The 18,378-nt window shown below is 41.5% G+C and overlaps 1 protein-coding gene across 1 annotated transcript in view; it reads left to right on the top strand.

Moving 5' to 3' along the window:
* Positions 1–18,378, top strand: part of CA8 (carbonic anhydrase 8) — a 131,823-nt gene that overhangs the window by 71,263 nt on the left and 42,182 nt on the right. Inside the window, exons 5-7 of the mRNA XM_003802166.2 lie at positions 6,383–6,445; positions 8,672–8,720; positions 9,949–10,061. Coding sequence (XP_003802214.1) covers positions 6,383–6,445; positions 8,672–8,720; positions 9,949–10,061 — 225 coding nt within the window. The remainder of the gene's footprint in view (positions 1–6,382; positions 6,446–8,671; positions 8,721–9,948; positions 10,062–18,378) is intronic.

Here is an 18,378-nt window from a genome sequence, read left to right as displayed (position 1 = left end):
TTCTCTTGAGGAAGGCTTGCAGTGCTATAAATTTCCCTCTTAGGACTGCCTTTGTGGTATCCCAGACTTTCTGATTATTCATGTCTTCATTATCATTTTGTTGCAAAAATTTGATGATTTCCTTCTTAATCTCATCTCTGACCCAGCTTTCATTCAGCATAAGGTTATTTAGCTTCCATGTTTTTGTATGAGTATGTAGATTCCTGTTATTACTGAGCTCAACTTTTATTCCATGATGGTCTGAGAAGATGCAAGGAATAATCTATTCTTTTAAAATTGCTGAGGTTAGACTTGTAATCTAAGATGTGGTTGATTTTGGAGCATGTTCCACAGTATTCAGTTTTATTAGGATGAAGTGTTCTGTAGATGTCTGTCAAATCCAAATGTTGAATGGTTAATTTTAAATCTAAAATTTCTTTGCTTAGTTTCTTATTGGAGGATCTATCCAACACTGCCAGAGGAGTATTAAAATCTCCAACTACTATGGAGCTGGAGGAAATCAAGTTGCTCATGTCTCTTAGACTGTCTCTTATAAATTGAGGTGCATTCTGGTTGGGTGTATAAATATTAGTAATTGTAATCTCATCATATTGAGTATTACACTTAACAAATATGAAATGACTATCTTTATCCTTACTTACTTTTACTTTTGTTGGTTTAAAGCCTATTGTATCTGCTAATAAAATTGCAACACCTGCTTTTTTCTGCTTTCCATTTGCCTGGAATATAGATGACCATCCCTTCACCCTTAGTCTATATTTATCTTTTAAGGTAAGATGAGATTCTTGTATGCAACAGATATCTGGCCTGAGTTTTTGTATCCAGTCTGCCATCCTATGCCTCTTTAGATGATAATTTAAGCCATTCACATCAATTGGGAATATTGATAAGCCTGGTAGAATTGTGGGTATCAAGTTTTTTGAAACTCCAGTGGACATTTTTAATGCTTTCACCAGTGTGGAAGTTGGAATTTGACAAGTTTCTGAGTGAGTTTACTTTTGTGGTGGAGAATTGCACTGGTCCTTATGGAGGATAGGTTTGAGAATATCCAGAGTGCTGGTTTAGTTATGGCAAATTTCTTCAACATGTGAATGTCATTAAAGTATTTAATTTCTCCATCATAGTAGAAGCTCAGTTTTGCTGGATACAGGATCCTGGGTTGAAAGTTATTTTGTTTTAGGAGATTAAAAGTTAATGACCCCCTCTTCTAGTTTGAAAGTTTTCAGCAGAGAGATCTGTAGTCATTCTAATATTCTTCTCCTTGTAGGTTATGCTTTTCTTACATCTGGCTGCTTTCAGAATTTTCTCCTTTATATTAACTTTAGTGAAGTTAATTATGATGTGCCTGGGGGAATGTCTTGTTTGAGTTGAGTTGTGCTGGGGTTCTGAAAGTGTCTGCTATCTGAATTTCAGAATCTCTTCGCATGTCTGGAAAGTTCTTTTTCATAATTTCATGAAGAAGAGCCTCTGTGTTTTGTGAAGCAACTTTGTCACCTTCAGGGATTCTTATAAGGAGAATATTAGTTTTCTTCAAATTATTCCAGAGCTCTCTGAGAAAATAATCCATTTTTGTTCTTCATTTCTCTTCCTCCTTGAGCATTTGGGAGTATTCAAATGCTTTGTCTTCAGTGTCACAAATCCTTTCTTCTGGTTGCTCCATTCTGTTACTGAGGGATTCTACTATATTTCTCAAATCTTTGAGGGCTGCAAATTCTTGTCTCAGTGTGTCCAAATCATTGGTGATTTTGTTTTTGAATTCAATGAATTCTTGAGACAACTTTTGAAATGCTCCTTGAATTTCTAATTCTAACTCTTCCTCCATTCTGTTAATCTTATTTGCATTCCAAATTCTGAATTCGATTTTTACCATCTCAGCCATCTGTTTGTGAATGGGATCTTCAGTTACATCTGACATATCCTTCCTTGGGGAGGTCGATCTACTCTGGTACCGGAGCTTTTCCTCTGATTCTACCCCATGCTTATTTTACACCATTTGGCTAGATGAGCAGATAAGGAGAAGTTGGTTTGGGGGCTCCTGGAGTAGTGATTAACTAGCTCTTTCCTGAAAGCCGGGACTGATGTCTGTCCAACTAGAGCTTGCCAAGGACCTGTACAGTGCTATGGCCTGAGAAACTGGGGGCCTCCTTGGTGTGGTGGGGCTAAGTGGCTCTGTCTTGTTTTCAGCTAGTCTCTGTCCTACCCTAGTGAATCAGTTACTCTGGGTTGAAGTCTCGGCTGTGGAGAAATACCAGCAATTAAGTCACCCCACCCCCCACAGGGAACAATTGGAAAGGGAACATCAAACCTTCCCACAACCACACACCCAGGATACCAGTTTTGATAGTCCTCGGGTGATTGGCCCAGTTCATGAGGTCCAAATCAATTGTCCCAGTCACCACCAGTCTCAGGTGGGATAGTTCAAAAGGTCTCCGGCAACTAGATAGCAGGGATCTCTTGGCAGCTCAAGTATGACTTGCTCTAGTGCTCCCTTAGGTCAGAAGGACCCATCTAGCAAATAAATTTGTCTGGGAAGGTTGATGCCTTCTTTCCTACCTTGCACCTCTGTCACACCCATTCACTGGTAACCCCACAGGGCTGTGACCCAGTTCCCTCCAATGAGCAGATGCTCCAAGAGTTTGCTCCTGCCTAAGTCAGAAGCAGATCTATGTCCTCAGCCAGGCCGCCACTCTCTGCCACTATCTTGCAGGGAGAGGTGGGGCCTGGCAATCTTGGGTGCTTAATGGAGGCTGGGGAGGTTCACTCAGTTCCAGCCCTACCCCTGATTGCTGTTGCTGACAAAACAGAACAACTTCACAGAATTTTTTTTTGTCCCTGCTATATTCCTCTGTGGGATCAGAAGCTGTTTGAGCTCACAGAAACTGCAACTCAGCCCCAGTTTGTGCTGTCCGGTCTCGGGGCTGTGCGGTTAGAACTCATACTCAGCTGTCAGTTCCAGCCTTTGCTTGCCCACCTTTGTCTCAGCTATGGTCCCCTGAGGGCTGGGTGTGTCTTAGTCTCAGTAAAGCAGTCCTCTGGGTCAGCCCTGCCCTGGGAGCCTGCCGGCTATGCATGGGTGTATTCTTGTCCCCATGCTTTGCACAGGCCAGTACTGCCCCTTTAGTCATGGGGCCTGCGTTTCCATCCCTGATCTGTTCCTCCAGTGGCTGCCAGCAGAGAAGATGCCTGGCTTCCTCTGGTTGCCCACGAGACAGGGAGTGTCTGTCTGGAATAGCCCCAGAGGGGATAAGGATAGGGTGTGAGCCCTATTGTTACCACAGCTGCTGCTCTGCGCCTTGGGGCACCACCACTCCTGTATGGTTCCCTCTCAGTTGACCACCTTCTCCTTACTCCCATGCCACAGAATCAGCACAGATTTGCAACAGCCCTGGCCCTGTCTACACCTCTTGAGAAATTGCCCAAGAATCTGGGCTCCAAGGGGGACAGGCTTCCAGATCTCAGAGTGAGAGTGGAGAGGAGTGCTGGGAGTTCAGAATTGCAGGTAGAAAATATATACAGTTTTATACAGTTTTATGCCTGGCAGGAGAGTGCCTTGGCACTGTAGTAGGGGAAGGAGGTCTGGTTTTTAGAGGGTTTCTCCTATGGGATAAAATGGGAGGACATTTAAACTCTGCTTGCTTGTTTGTATTGAGTATAATGCAAGCCCTTCTAATGGGGGAGGGGACTCCCATCCTCTTGGCGATGGATTCAGTACCTTTTGTTTGTATCTTTGGTGTCACAGCTCACCTCAGCAGGGTTGATGTGCGTTCTTCACCCTTCTCTCTTGGCTCAGCTCCAACTCATTGCTTACTTGCTGAACTTCTGTCCTTTAACTCTACTTCTGGATGGGAGCCCCTGGGGAAAGCTGGCTCTAGTCTGCCATCTTGTCTCAGCCCCCTCCCCACCCCCAACCCCCCAGTGAACTCTTGGCACAGGGTTGTGTTACCTGAACTGTTGTAGGATTTTAGCAATCAGGGCGTGTCACTGGTATTTGCTTTCTGTGGGTTATAACCTCTTCATACACAAAATTTAGAAAGGAGGAAAGGGAAGAGATGGCATAATAGTTGGAGTTTGTTGTGGAATATAAGATTGTGCCTGCAAAGTGAGGAGTCTTTGTAGATAGGAGGACCCAGAATATTAAATGCTACTATGTGTACAAACTATTTGATGCTGTAAGGCGGGGGTGTCCAACTTGTGGCCTGTGGGACCACACACTGATTTTGTGAGGACTTTTTTTTTTTTTTATCTGTGGTGTCAGAGATCAGGAAAAGCATACATGGACTGTTTTTTTTGGGTAATCAGTTTTTGTTAGTTTTTGTGTATTTAAAGTGTGGCCTAAGACAACATCTATTCTTCCAGTATACTGCAGGAGGAAGGAAGGGTTGGATGCTCTTGCTTAAGTCATTCAGATCAATAGTTATATCGGATAATACTAATCTAATTAGGGTGATTTGCGCCCTCTTCTAAATTCTTTGGTTTATTTAATCTTATCTTCAGCCCTATCATTTTTATTCTTCCAAGTAAATAGATGAGGAAGCGGAAGCACACAGAGGTTAAATAAACTTGCTCAAGGGCACACAGCTCAGAAGGGGCAGGCAGGGTCAAGATCAGAACCCAGGCAGTCTGAGAGCGAGCTTGCTCCTGAACTGCTACATTGTGTGGCCTCATAGTGTTCGGATGTGGACTCCAAAGAGTTTCTAATCTGGCAGGAGATCATCAAAGAACAACAGATGTGTGTAGGCATTCAAATACCTTGGTAGGGCTAAACCCTTAACACAGAGGGGGCTGTTTCCCTGAAATTTGGGTAAGGCCTGAAAATCCAGGTTCTTTCACTCACAGGTATATATGCATTAGGTTTTCTTTCTTTCTTTCTTTCTTTTTTTAACTTTAGAGAATTTTATTTTTTTTAAGGGCCTATCTCTGGCATTGGAAACATTTGAAAAAAGTCTCGATTGTTTGGACTTGATTGGTCTGTCTTAGTTAAGTGTTTCTTGCCTCTTCTTTCCTTCTGGATATCTCTTACCTGGCATTTTTCACAGTTGGTTAATGTGGAGAGAACGAGAATGTGAACATGTTGCCAGCTGCTCTCATTTCTTTTAAATCTCCAAATATTTATGTGGAAGAAACAAAGCTAATGTAACAGTAGTTTTTTATCTTATAGGTTATAAATTATCTCTGTTACTCTCCTTCATTATCATAGACCATAGAAAGTAGATCAGATTGTACTTGTAACTGCTAAAGTTAAGGATACTAAATATTAGACTTTTTTTTAAGTTTCACTGTTCTTTGGAGCATTTTATACACTAAAAACATATGTAGTGATAAGTAATGTTTTAAAATAGAAGACTATAAAAAACATATTCTTATTTGTTTAAGAACAGAAAAATGGCTATAGAATCATAGTCTATGATAATCAAGAAAATGTCCTGATTTTACATATAAAATCGTATACTCACTTTAATGAGTTAATACATTTTTTTCAACATAGATACAATCTTTAATGTGAAGTTTTTTTTTTTGCCGTTTTGGCTGAGGTTGGGCTCAAACCCACCACCCCTGGCATATGGGGCCAGCACCCTACTCCTTGAGCCACAGGCATCACCCCATAGATAAAATCTTTATAACAATGCTCTATAAATGCTGAAGGTAAAAATGGAAGGGTTAGGAATGTCCTGAATAGTTTTAATTCAAAAATATTTTTGACATTTTTATATAATGTTATATTATGATTTTATATATTATATGTAACCTGTACGTAAGGTCTGACAATTAAGTTTGGGAACTCATCCTAGCGAGTGCTATATACCTCATTGCTGAATATCACTGTGGTCATCTGATGGCCAAGGAGAGGACTTCAAAGGTAACCATAGTGCTATTCAGTAATGAGATATGTAGCACTTTTTCTAGGATGAGTGCATGAATTGTCCTTGTCCTTATATACAGGGACAGTTCTGATGCCCATCCCAGGAATAGAGTTCCAAAATTGCTCTGAATGGTCGACTAGGTGCTGGCATCAGTGCACAGCTTCCCAAGGGGGTTACCTTGAAGGTGGCCACAGTAATATTTAGCGATGAGGTGTGTAGCACTTCTAGGATGAGTTCATGAACTTAATTGTCCGACTTCATATGTAGCATGGTGCGTGATGCCTGTACACAGCAAGAATTTAGAATGGATTCTTATATAACACATCTAATACTTTATTGGACTAGCTTTTGTTACTACTGTAATTACCTTTAGTGGATGTTGACTTCATTATTTGTTTTCTTTAAAAGGTGATTTAATTGTTAATTGTGTTGAAAGGACATTCAGGTGGATTCGATTCTGTTATTTTTGACTAAAATCTGAGCATTAAAAAATACTGTGGTTTATGCTTTGTATATTTCAGATAGGAAAAGAACATGTTGGCTTGAAGGCTGTGACTGAAATCCTCCAGGATATTCAGTATAAGGTAAATCATCATTTACAATAAAATAAAAATGCTAGTTGTGTACATGGTCCCCATGACCGTCAGTGATTCTCTAGGACTCACAAGACTCTGAACACCTGCTGTCTTTTTGGGAGGGTTTGTTACAGTGGGAAGATATGGGTCACAGGGAAAGGATATGTGGAGTGAAGTCCAAGGCAGACGAGGCAGCAACATTCAGGTGTCCCTTCACAGTGGGGGCAGGAAGGGATGCCCCTGTAGCCAACCAGAACTGTCCTGCAGTGATGTCTAGCCTTGGGGTCTGGGACTTTATTAGGGGGTCAGTCAGGCAAGCACAAAATGCTGCATCAACCTTAGCTGCTCAAACGTAGCAGTAACACCCTCTGTCCCGCTGGCCCAAATCAGGCCTTCACCATAAACCACACTGTTGGGATAAATTTATCTGGTCAGACTGGCTCTGTAAGTCCCAAGGCCTCAGGCACACAGCAGTAGTTCACCACCAACAAGGCCCCAGACATACGGAAACACTCTTATCCTATAGAGTATTATAGCCTCAGACAGGAGGAGTCAGTACTGAAGACAGGCCTTTATATAGGATGTGCAGGGCGTGAGGAACCTAGGCCCTCTGATTAACTTTTCCCTGCCCACTCATTACAGAAAGTTGTATAAATAAAAAACTAAAAATTTGGGGACCATACTTCAAAGTATTTATGTACAATTAAGTTTTTTTTTAAAAGCAAGACAAGTACACCTACGCCATAAGATAATATTCCAGAGAAGATGTCTCAGGTCGGTATGACAGCCCTGCATTGCCAGGAAGCTGAGTTCTATCAGAGACGGTACCTTCCAGGCTCTTGCTGTGTCTGCTGAATCTAAGTGGCCTCAGGGAAGGGAGGAGTTCAGTCTGGGGTGGCTGCTGGAGGTGCAGAGCTGGAGTTCAACTTGTGTGAAAGGGATCCACAGCCAGTAGTAAGAAAGGTCAGTCTGGGAATTAAGCCCCATTAGCTTTACACTAGCACAGCCCTGGGTGTCTTGAATCTGGCAGCACCTCTGGGAAGACCCTCCTGAGCAGGCTCTGAATCACCAGTTCTCAACCTGTGGGTTGCGACCCCTTTTTAACAATGAAAATACATTGTGGCATTAGGAAGGTTGCAATGCTCTGAATGAACCCACAGCCCAGGGAAATCTAGCTGGGTAGAGAAGCTAATAAAATAGGGAGTGGGGTAGGGACACATTTTGATTGACCATTGTTCAATAGCATTGAGCCCAGAAAATGTCTCTTTATTCCTTAGCTGATAGCACATCAATCGTTGTGAAATACAGAAGGATGGGGTGGGGAGGTGAGTAATCTAGATTCTTTAATGAAAAACAGTCCCAGGAAGTAAGGGGGAGACTTAGGAGTTACAAGATAACTTTCCCTATTGCATCTGTGTCAACAGAATAATCTTCTAAGAGAAGTTTGATTCACATGACAAGTCTGCTTCTATGGCTTGAATGACATGACTTAAAAGAAAGATCTTAAATGTGTGTTGAATAGGGGACAGGTATTTGCCTTGGAATTTAACAACACACATTTAAAATCTTTCTTTCAAATCAAGCCTTAGAAGCTTTGAGAAAAGTTGATTAGAATAGAGCAGTGGTTCTCAACCTTCCTAATGCCGGGGTCCTTTAATACAGTTCCTGTGGGTCTCCCCACAGGTTGAGAACCGCTGGAATAGAGCATTTTCACCTGATTTTCAGATCTCCCTTTCTGGAGGAGGAGAGCATAGATCCTAGACCTGAATTACCAGATTCAAATGGGTTAGATGAGAAGTTGAGTGGTTGTTATACCAAGAAGATTAGATGCAATGCAAAACAAGCAGGAAAAAAGTCATTTGGAAAGAGCCCAGCTCGAGTTCAGGAGTTTTACACCAAGGCGTTCAGCATTTACACCAAGGCATTCATTCAGTATGAATGTGCTAGGAGCAGAAAAAGGCACTGGTATGGGGCAGATGGACACCAGCTGTAAGTTGCACACCAGGACTTGGAGCATTGTGTTGTGGTGGCAAAGAAAATACCCATAGAAGCAGAACAAGAGTATCTTGTTGGAATCCTTCAGAGTTGCTCCAGTGAGAAGACAGAGGAAACACCCTTTGAAAGGGACCCCGGGAGGCCATTCAGAGGCCACTTCATTTTAGACTTTTAGTTCTAACAAATTTCTTATTCTAAAAATCTTACAAAAACATGGGATCAATGTTTTTCCTTTTCCAGGGGAAGTCCAAAACAATACCCTGCTTTAATCCTAACACTTTATTACCAGGTAAGTACTTATCTCATTCCATAAAATGAATTTTACCTGCATTGTCGTCCTCAGAATATACATAGCTGTCTATTATTAGCTGATAAAGTTCCTTTACAATTTATATTTTCTGTAGCAGGTATTGTTTCCAGATTATTCTGAATATGGAAGCAAACATTTTGAAGTAATGGAGACACTTTGCCAGCAATCCCATTAATCCATGAAGGTCTTTCTCAGGATTGTCATTTTTAAAAATTGCTACCTCTATGTAAACCACCAACATAATAAAATAACCTTGATATGCTTTTAAGATTGATCAGTGAAGTTCTTATTAATCTCTATGGTGAAATAAACTTTATGTCTTATTTTACTAGGTTACTAGTCTTTGCGGGAATATTAATTAGATATTCTAAATTGTGTTTATGTACAGGTAATAATTATGCATAAAATACTAAGAATAAGGAGTTAAAGGTTAGTTTATATAAGATTTGCCTAAGTTGTGTGCTGTTTCTTAGTGTTTCAAACAAAACCAAGTAAGTTGACGCATTGGATCCTCTTGTGATAATTTACTGCTCTACAACAAGCCAGTTTCTATCACATGTTAAACATTTGTGCATCATACTAAGGGCTAAATGATGTCATAAGTGTTTCATTCTATCATAATGTGGTTTTAATATTTTACTGTTGAAGGAGCAATATAGAGGTAGCAGGAACTGAATGGTTAAAAATATAAGCTTTGAAGTCAGACTGCCTGGGTTCAAATCCTGGCTCTGTCAGTAAGTAGCTGAGTGACTCTGGCAAATTATTAACCTTCTGTAATTAGTTTCCCTATCAAAAAATGGGGCCAGTAATAATACTTATCTCATTGGTTGGTTGTGAAGTTTAAATGAATTAACATAAAATGCTCAGATAGAAGAATGCCTGAAGTAGTCAATAAATATTAGGTTTCATTAGGTAAATCCTCTAATAAAGTGAAAAACCCCCAAACATGGATATGTCCTTTTAAACTGATTAAACTCGACAGATATAGTGATCGATTAATAGCAATGACATAAATAATAGAAAGGTTCATTATTTTCTCCTTAGTTTAAGGATATATATATACACGTGTGTGTCTAGTTTAAAAGTGATGTCTTTCTGAGAGGTGCCATTTGGACAGTTTGTGATTTTGAACATTGTTGGCATCTTCTGGATTACTGTTACTATTAATCAACTTGCCTTTTTGTGCCATGTTCACATGGTTGCACAGATCCTTTGCTTCGAGATTACTGGGTGTATGAAGGCTCTCTCACCATCCCACCTTGCAGCGAAGGTGTTACCTGGATATTATTCCGATACCCTTTAACTATATCTCAGTTACAGGTGAGTGCGCTATGTGTGAAGTTCTGAGTTAAAGGTTTAATAGTGTTTCTGTGAAAGGAAAATGTCTGTTTTTATGTCTTAGCTCCCCCTAGAGTAGTCATGCCTTTTCAGATGAAAGTCTTGAGCCAGTGAAAGCAATTATGAAAGGTTAGTTCACACAAACAAAACCTGTTTATGATCTGTATTTTAAAAGTTAGTGTTTAGAGAGTAAATAGAAGTCTGTGAAAGAGCCAAACTTTTGATTAGTCTAGGTATTTTTTAATGTGGATTTTCCTAGGTGTGGAAGTGAAGGGCTGGAAGTGAAGTAGGTATTACAGGATGCTGGCTATTCCTGTAAGTCACACGTCCATGTTGTAATACAGCAGAGTTCTGTGTATGAGGTGGTGAGGGAGATAGAATGAAAGCCCTGGAAAGTTCTGGATTGTTCTCTAGCTCTTCTTTTAATCACCTTCCCCCAGTCTTGGGATTTTCACAGGTGTCTTAAATGCTGCTGCACAGTGGTGGGAGGGCCTGAGAGAATTGTCACTGGAACGTCAGCAGGAGAAATAGGAAGCATCATTACAGTGTACTGAGAGCGATTTTGATGTCTTTAAATGTCTCCTGTCCCTCAGGGATCTGTATAAGGGATATGTTCTTGACAGCTATGTTGTCCCTTTGTGACCCACCTCAAAAGGCTTGGGCAATACTTCAGCAAACCAAGTTTTCTTTAGTTAACTTCTTACAGTTTTTTTTAATATGCTCTGTTATTTCTTAAAGTAAAAAGCTCAATTTTACTAACTTCTCCGTAAAGCTTTCTTTTATTTTTAAATCTGCAAATAACCTTATTTCAAAATGTAAGTTTATCTTTATTTCTGATATTCTAAAGACTAGATCTTAAATTTCACCACTCAGCCTCTTCTCTCCATACCTTTCATTATTTTATAAACTTGGATCACATGATGTTTGGGCCTTTGTATTTTTTATATGACAGATATGGTAGCTGCTACAAATAAACCTCAAAGATTCAGTGACTTAATGTAGTAGACATTTATTTCATATTCACATAAGATCCAACATATGTGTTTCTGATTCACAGTAAAGGCTTTTCTCTGTGCAGTCACTCAGAGAACCAGGCTGAAAGAAAATCTTGTGTCCTCACTGTCTTCTTCCCAAGATTGTGGTAGGCGGGAGCCTGCAGTGAGCAGGGAGGGGAAAGTGTGATGGATCTCAAGGGGGACTTTTTTTAAAGATCAGCCCTAGAGATAATGAGCTTCACTTATGCTCACTTCCTATTAGTGAGTGTTGGTCACATGACCACACTTGACTGCAGGGGAAGATGGGAAGTGCATTTGAGTGTCATGCTCAAGAAGAAAAATGAATTTGGTGATTAGGTGAGCCAGCAGTCACTGCCAGCATAGCCCAGGTTGAGGAGCAAGACAAGCTCACCCCAGGTGAGTGCATCATCGCAGTGCAGGTGCAGAGTCAGCCCCGACTTGGGAACCGAGAAAGAGAGCCAGGAGGGAGGGATGTCCTGGATCCAGGACAGGAGCGGGTATTTCCAAGACTTAATAGTGACAAATCCTATGGAGAATTTCAGCAGGTTGGGTACTCCCAAGCGTGAAATACCTACACCTTATAAAAATGGCCCAGATATCTGGAGTCCTTCACTCTGAACCGCTGACCTTCCTCTGGCTTTTATTCTGGATCTTGATTTGTCTTGAATTTTTTGGTGCCTGATATTTTCCTTGGCAACTTGATTCTGGTGTTAGCATTCTGGTCTTGGTGTTTCTCTGTGCCTGCCTTCCCCAATTCCATTTCTCCTCTGTCTCTTCCATAATGCTGTTACTGGTGCCTCCAGATCAGGGCTCCTCAAACTTCTTAAAAAGGGGGCCAGTTCTTCTGTCCCTCAGACCATTGGAGGGCCGTACTGCAGGCCTTGGGACTAGTCGGCTGCTGTGCAGGACAGGCAGCGGTAGCAGCACCTGCCGGGCTGGATAAAAATGTCCTAGGCGGGCTGTAGGTGGCCCGCAGGCCATAGTTTGAGGATGCCTGCTCCAGATAAACCATTGAACCGGTTTGCCTGGAAGCGCCTAGCATGAAGGAAACAGTCATTTCTTTTCTGATTTGCCTCCTCATTGTAAACAAGGTACTTGAACAAGAGGTATAATCGCCAATTAGGCCATCATTAACCCAAGGGAGAAATTTCCATAGACTGTGGAGCTGAAAGAGAGAACCAAGCTGAATGCAGATCTAGACTATCTTTCTAGAATTTTTATGGGAAGATTAGGAGAGATTTGGGACTCATTGGAGAATAGAAAAGTGTCTTTCTTAAAAAAAATAAACTAAGATTTAGAAATCACTAGATACTTTGTAGGCATATTGGGAGAAAATCAGTGAATAAAACAGTTATCTCCAGGATATAGCGATAGTTTCAAGTTATAGTCACTATATCCTGGAGATATAGAGATAGTTTCAAGTCACAGTCACTATATATATATATCTTCTTGAAACTATAACTTGAAACTACAGTGTATCTCCAGGATATAGTGACTATAACTTGAAACTATAATTTCAAGTTTTTAAATGAGGTGACTGAGGCTTCGGGAGGTTAAGGAACTTTTGCCTTGGTCACACAGGTAGTGATGGGTGAGTTTTGGGTCCTGTGTGATGTCAGTGCTGGGTGGGTAACTTTGCCCCCTTTCAACTCTTGCCCTTTTCATCATTGTAGTTCTTTATCAGGAAGACCTAAACAGTATTAGAGAAGATTTCTACCTTTTCCTGAGTTATGTTTGGAGTTTTATTTTTTTCAGTCATTTGGAAACACAAAATAAGAGCTTCAGAGGCCTGTTGTACAGATTTAGGGGTAGTGTCATAGAAGGCGTCAAATGACAAAACAAATGAAATGCTCAAGAGAAGTGTCTGGTCAGAGACCAGCAGAGAAGATGGCAGCAGGCCAGTGCCCTGGGATACCTTTCTGGGGACGACCTTCCTTTTATAAGGAGACTCTTCTAAACTGGTAGGATCCCAGGGGACCCTGCTTTACATTTGCCACTGGTTACTCCAGGTGACTCCTCTTGCTAATATTGTATTTCTGAAGCAAATATGACTTCTGGGATTATCCGTGCTTGCTGCTGGCTGCCTCTCCAGGTCAGACCAAGAGACTGTAACCCGAGCTGTCCTGAGCCAGAGTTGTGGGGGATACAGTAGCCATTGTTCTGTGAATAACAAATATACAAGATCACACATTACTCTGCATTTACTTTTCCTACAGTTTGCCTCTAGGGCATTTCTTTGCTGTTTCTGCAGCTAGCCCAGAGTGTTAGATGCCCAAATTGCAAAGCCTCAAGGCTTACTATACAGGATATTTTGTGATGCTGGCATGCATTGGCTTTTATATGTCGTTAACCCTGTTAGTACAAGCCATGCACTGGTATAGTAAGGTTGTATGTCATAGTTTATGTTGTAGTTTTATCTTCCTCTTTCTTTCTTTCGACAATCTCACTCTGTTGCTCTGAGTAGAGTGTCATGGTGTCAGAGCTCACAGCAACCTCAAATTCTTGGGCTCAAGTGATCCTCCTGCCTCTAGCTTCCCAAGCTGGGACAACCAGCACCCGCCACAGTGCCTGGCTAGTTTTTCTATTTTTAGTAGAGATGGGGGTCTCACTCTTGCTCAGGCTGGTCCACCCACCTCAGCCTCCCGGAGTGCTAGGATTATAGGCATCAGCCACCACGCCAGCCTATCTTCCTTTCCTTTATCCTTCTCATAGGCAAATATTATCTCTTGTAGTTGTTCCATTGAGATAGATACAGATAACTTACTAATTCATGCATTTATTTATTTATTTGGAAATTAGTTGACATTTGCCAGGCACTGTAATTTGCAGTGATAATGGAAGACCAATAAGATAAGACCCTATCCGCAAGAAATTCACCTTCCAGGGAGAAAGGCCAAGTAAACAGGTTTACATTAAAAAGCCAATAATCTCTAATACCATAGTATGCAATGAACATGGCCGTATATGGTAGCACAAAGGAAAGTTGTCTGGATGAGATTTAGTTATCTAGAAGCCTTCACCGTGCCAGGTGAAGGGGTATTGAATGGGTGTTAGTGGGTATTGCCAACAGGGAAAAAGCATCTGCAAGCCTGAGCCTTGCAAGGAGGTAAGAGAATACAGAGTGCCTTGGAAAATGGTTAGCGTGAAGGGCCTGTGGCATGAGGTGAGGTTAGAGAGGAGAGGGGCCCACCTTTTATCAGTGAGTCTCAGGGCTGGGCTGTGGATGTGGGGCTTTTTCCAAAAGGGGGCCAAAAATCATTGGAATGTTGTTAGGAGGGGAGAGACATGACCATGTTTGAATTCAAGAAACATCTCTGTGGCTGCAGTATGAAGAAAGATGTGAGTCTGAGTTAAGGCCATTGAGGTAGGAGAAAGTGAAGGGAAATACCTTTAGAAATGATAAGGAAAGAGAATCAGCACTTAGTGACTGGTGACACAGGAGGGATTTGGGGGGGAGAAAGACCTCTGAGTTATCAGACATCCCTATATTTGACTTGGGTGATGGACAGATGTAAGGTGTTGCTTTTTACCAGGATAAGAAGTTGAGGAGGAGGAGAAGGCTTTCTGGAGAAGATTATGAGTTTCTTGTTGTGAATACTGAGAGTCTGAGATGCCTTTAAGACATACAAGAATTCTGAGTTTTGTGTCTGGGTGGTGGGTGGTGTAGAAGAGGAGATTCTGAGGGGTAGGCACGAAGTGATCCAGAGGACTGGGGAGTGGCAGCTGCCAGGGGTGTGTGCAGCAACAGGTGTCCCCAGGGAATGGCTCGAGACTTGGGAAAAGTCGGGAGGCTCGTGTAGTGTCTAGAATAGGGTGTCCAACTCTTTTTCTTTTCTGCTGCACGTTGGAAGAATAAGAGTTGTCTTGGGTCACACATTAAATATTTATGACAGCTGATGAACAAAAGAAAAGGCCCGTGCATACTTCTGGCAATATCTGAAACCACAGGTAGTGGAACAGGTCTCAAGTAATCTGCACACAGCCCACAGGCCACAGGTTGAACATTTCTGGTCTAAAATTCTGGGAGAATTTTAGGAAGAAGGGAGCAGAGAGATCATGAGTATCAGATTTTGTGCACACAAGCAGTTAAGGACTGAAAAGCATTAATTAGATTTAGCCACAAGGAGAGGCTGCAGACTCGAAAGTGAAGTAGAAGAGCTGTCTATAGTTAGATTTGCTGAGCATAACATCGTTGAAGGGTAATTTTCTAAAGATAGATAAAATCTGCTAATGAAAAGTAAAATTTTGGTTTATAATCACAACAAATTTCACTTTATTGAAAGTTAGTTAGGCTGAACCTTATTGACTGCCAGATTCTCAGTTACACTAGAGTTCCATTAAGGGTTTCCTTTCCAGTTAATGTTGAACTGAGAATGTCACTAGTGTACTACAGTCATGATACAATATTTTACTATCATATTGAGCAGTATGTTAAACTGAAATCCAGAGATACATCATTGTGCCTTTGGGTCTCTGGCTTCAGAGGGAATGAGCTTTGTATTTTTCCTCTGCTTAAGGCCACTGACAAAGTCTAACGCTAACTTACTAAAGTTATGGTCCTTGGTTATTGGAAGATAAAACATATGCAGGAAGATATGCATATTGGAAGATAAAACATATTCATGATAAAAAAAGGTCTGGGCAGCACCCGCAGCTCAGTGGGTACGGTGCTGGTCACATACACCAAGGCTGGCAGGTTTGAATCCAGCCCAGGCCAGCTAAAAAACAAGAATGATAACAGAACACAACAACAACAACAACAACAACAAATAGCTGGATGTTGTGGCGGATGCCTGTAGTCCCAGCCACTTGGGAGCCTGAGGCAAGAGAATTGCTTAAGCCCAAGAGTTGAGGTTGCTATGAGCTATGACTCCATGGCACTGTACTCAGGGTGACAGCTTGAGACTGTCTCAACAACAACAAAAAAAAGGAACAAAAGAAAAAAAATAAAGTCTGAATCATAAGGCCTGCCAGTTCAGCCCATGGCAGCTGTGGCTGTAGGAGGAGTAGGCCTCAGTTGGAATGTGGTGTTGATTGGTGAGCCCATCGTGGAGCATTTCCATTGTCCTGCTTCATAAGAATTCTGGAATATGGGCTGAGAGCCCCCACTTAGTTGAATTTTTTATGTTACTCCTAGTTAATATACTAGGAGGAGAAAAACAACCATGATTGGATAGATTTGAGTGTATTTTCTTTTTTAAAAAACGATATGTAACCATCAAAAACTTTAAGATGAATAATACTCTTAAGCACTGGGAAGCCAAAGTTAAAAAAAAAATTCAGTTAGATTGTTGTGTTTGAAAACGAGATTTTAAGAACAAAATAAAAATACTAAAATTTATCAAACATGACAATAAAAAATTGTAAGATACATTCTGATCTCATGAGGTCATTAAAATGTGAATAATATTCATCTTACAGTTGCTGAAGCATGATATTATGGTATAATGCCATTTGTGCAAATCGGTGTGCACGCACACACACAGAGACTGCGTGATTATTATTTTTTCCAGCCTTGTTTACTCCCTCTCTGCATTTCCCCCTTACTTATGTATTTCTGTTTCTAAGCGTATCTACATTCTCATATTAAATGTTTGTCTTTGTTTCTTTCTTTTCTCTTTCAACTTAAAGTAATGCCTGTGAAAGGCAGGAATATGGATGGGTTTATTGTTTGTTTACCGTGTCTCTTGAAACATTGAAAACTGTTCTAAATTTCATTTCTTCTCAGCCTTGCCTCCCTTTTATGCCTTCCTGCGCCTGTATTTCCCATGGGTGGAAAAGTGAGATCTCTCATAGTCCCAACAGCCCAAGTGCTTGGCCTGTGGGACTGGAAGTGGGTCGGGAGCCCGAGCCCCTCCAGGATGGCAGCAGGCCTTTCTCAAGGGTCTTGTGCTCCCTGTGCAATCGGAGGGGCTGTTTCTCTGAAGTCCATGTAGCACCATAGCACGGTCATACTGATTTCAAGCAATTTGGAACATTTATTGTTGTTTCTTCTATGCCTGTAGCTGTGGTTTGAATGTGTCTTCTCCAAGAGTAAGGTAATAATACTGCCAAACTGACAGTTTTGAGAGGTGGGGGCTACAAGAGGTGATTAGGCCTGAGGGCACCTTCCTCATAAATGGGATTAAGATGCTTCTTAGAGAGGCTTCCCAGGGCATTTGGCCTCCTCTTCTTGCCAAGTGAGATGCAGCAAGGAGGCCCTCACCCGACACCAAATGTCAGCACCTTGATCTTGGACTTCCCAGTCTCCAGAACTGTGAGAAAATACGTTTCTGATTTTTTATGATATTCTGTTATGGTAACACAAATGGACTGAGACATAGTGAAGACATAGTGATTCTCAAACTTAAACGCATCAGAATTCCCAGGAGGGCTTGTTAACACACAGATTGCTGGGCCCACCCCAAAGCGGCTGAGTCATGGGTCTGTAATTATGGGTTAGTTGCTGACAACTTGTGTTTTTAAGGAGCATGCTTTGAGAATCACTGTTTCATATCTACCTGCATTCATCTCTGGGTGTGAGTAGGTCAGTATTCTAACACCAGAAGCTGAGGCCAGTTTGAAGGGCAGCTATGGGTCAGCCCTGTCCAGTGGAAACACCACGTGAGTCACTAGAAGATTAAACCTTCTAGTATCCATGGTAGAAAAGGCCAAATAAACAGGTGCAATCAAGATTTCTTGCATTCTTGCATTCTTATATGCATACTGAGTCTTTGGCTGTCAGTCTGTATTCTCTGTCTTAAGCACGACTCAGTTTGGACCAGCCACCTTTCAAATGGCTCAGACGCCAAAAGGGGGCCAGTAGCTGCTGTCTGGGTAGAGTAAATTAAGGATTTTCTTTCCTGAGAGACTCCTTCTTCCCTCTCTTAAAACATGTGACTTAGCTGCACTTCCCCGGTGGCTGTGAGCTCTGTAATCTATAATTCTTTGTTGTTGAAACATAAGCCAGAGGGACATGTTCCAGGTTTTTTCTTTTATTGTTTGGGGTTCATCGTAATCTGTAATTCTTGAATAAGTCTCAGCCTGTGGGCCTCGTCACTTCTTCAAGTTTGTTGAAGTAGTGAGGGCAGCAGTTGGCCATGGCAGGGCTTCAACAGTCGGGGTTGGAATCAGAGGAACAGTAATATCAGGGTTACTGGGGAGAAGATGTTCTCTTTCCTACTCTTCCTCAACAAAAGATTGTAATAAGGAGTCAGTGACAGAGTGAAAGTTGGTTAATGAATGAGAGGTCAGTAAGAAAGAGGGAGCAGTGATTTTAGATGGGAAGTTGGACAGACAACGAA

This window comes from Otolemur garnettii, unplaced genomic scaffold (genome assembly GCF_000181295.1).
Source record: "Otolemur garnettii isolate 467f Iridium unplaced genomic scaffold, OtoGar3 scaffold00234, whole genome shotgun sequence".
Classification (NCBI taxonomy): Eukaryota; Metazoa; Chordata; class Mammalia; order Primates; family Galagidae; genus Otolemur; species Otolemur garnettii.
The sequence above is the reverse complement of the archived record's forward strand: the minus strand, read 5'-3'. Positions and strand labels throughout refer to the sequence as shown.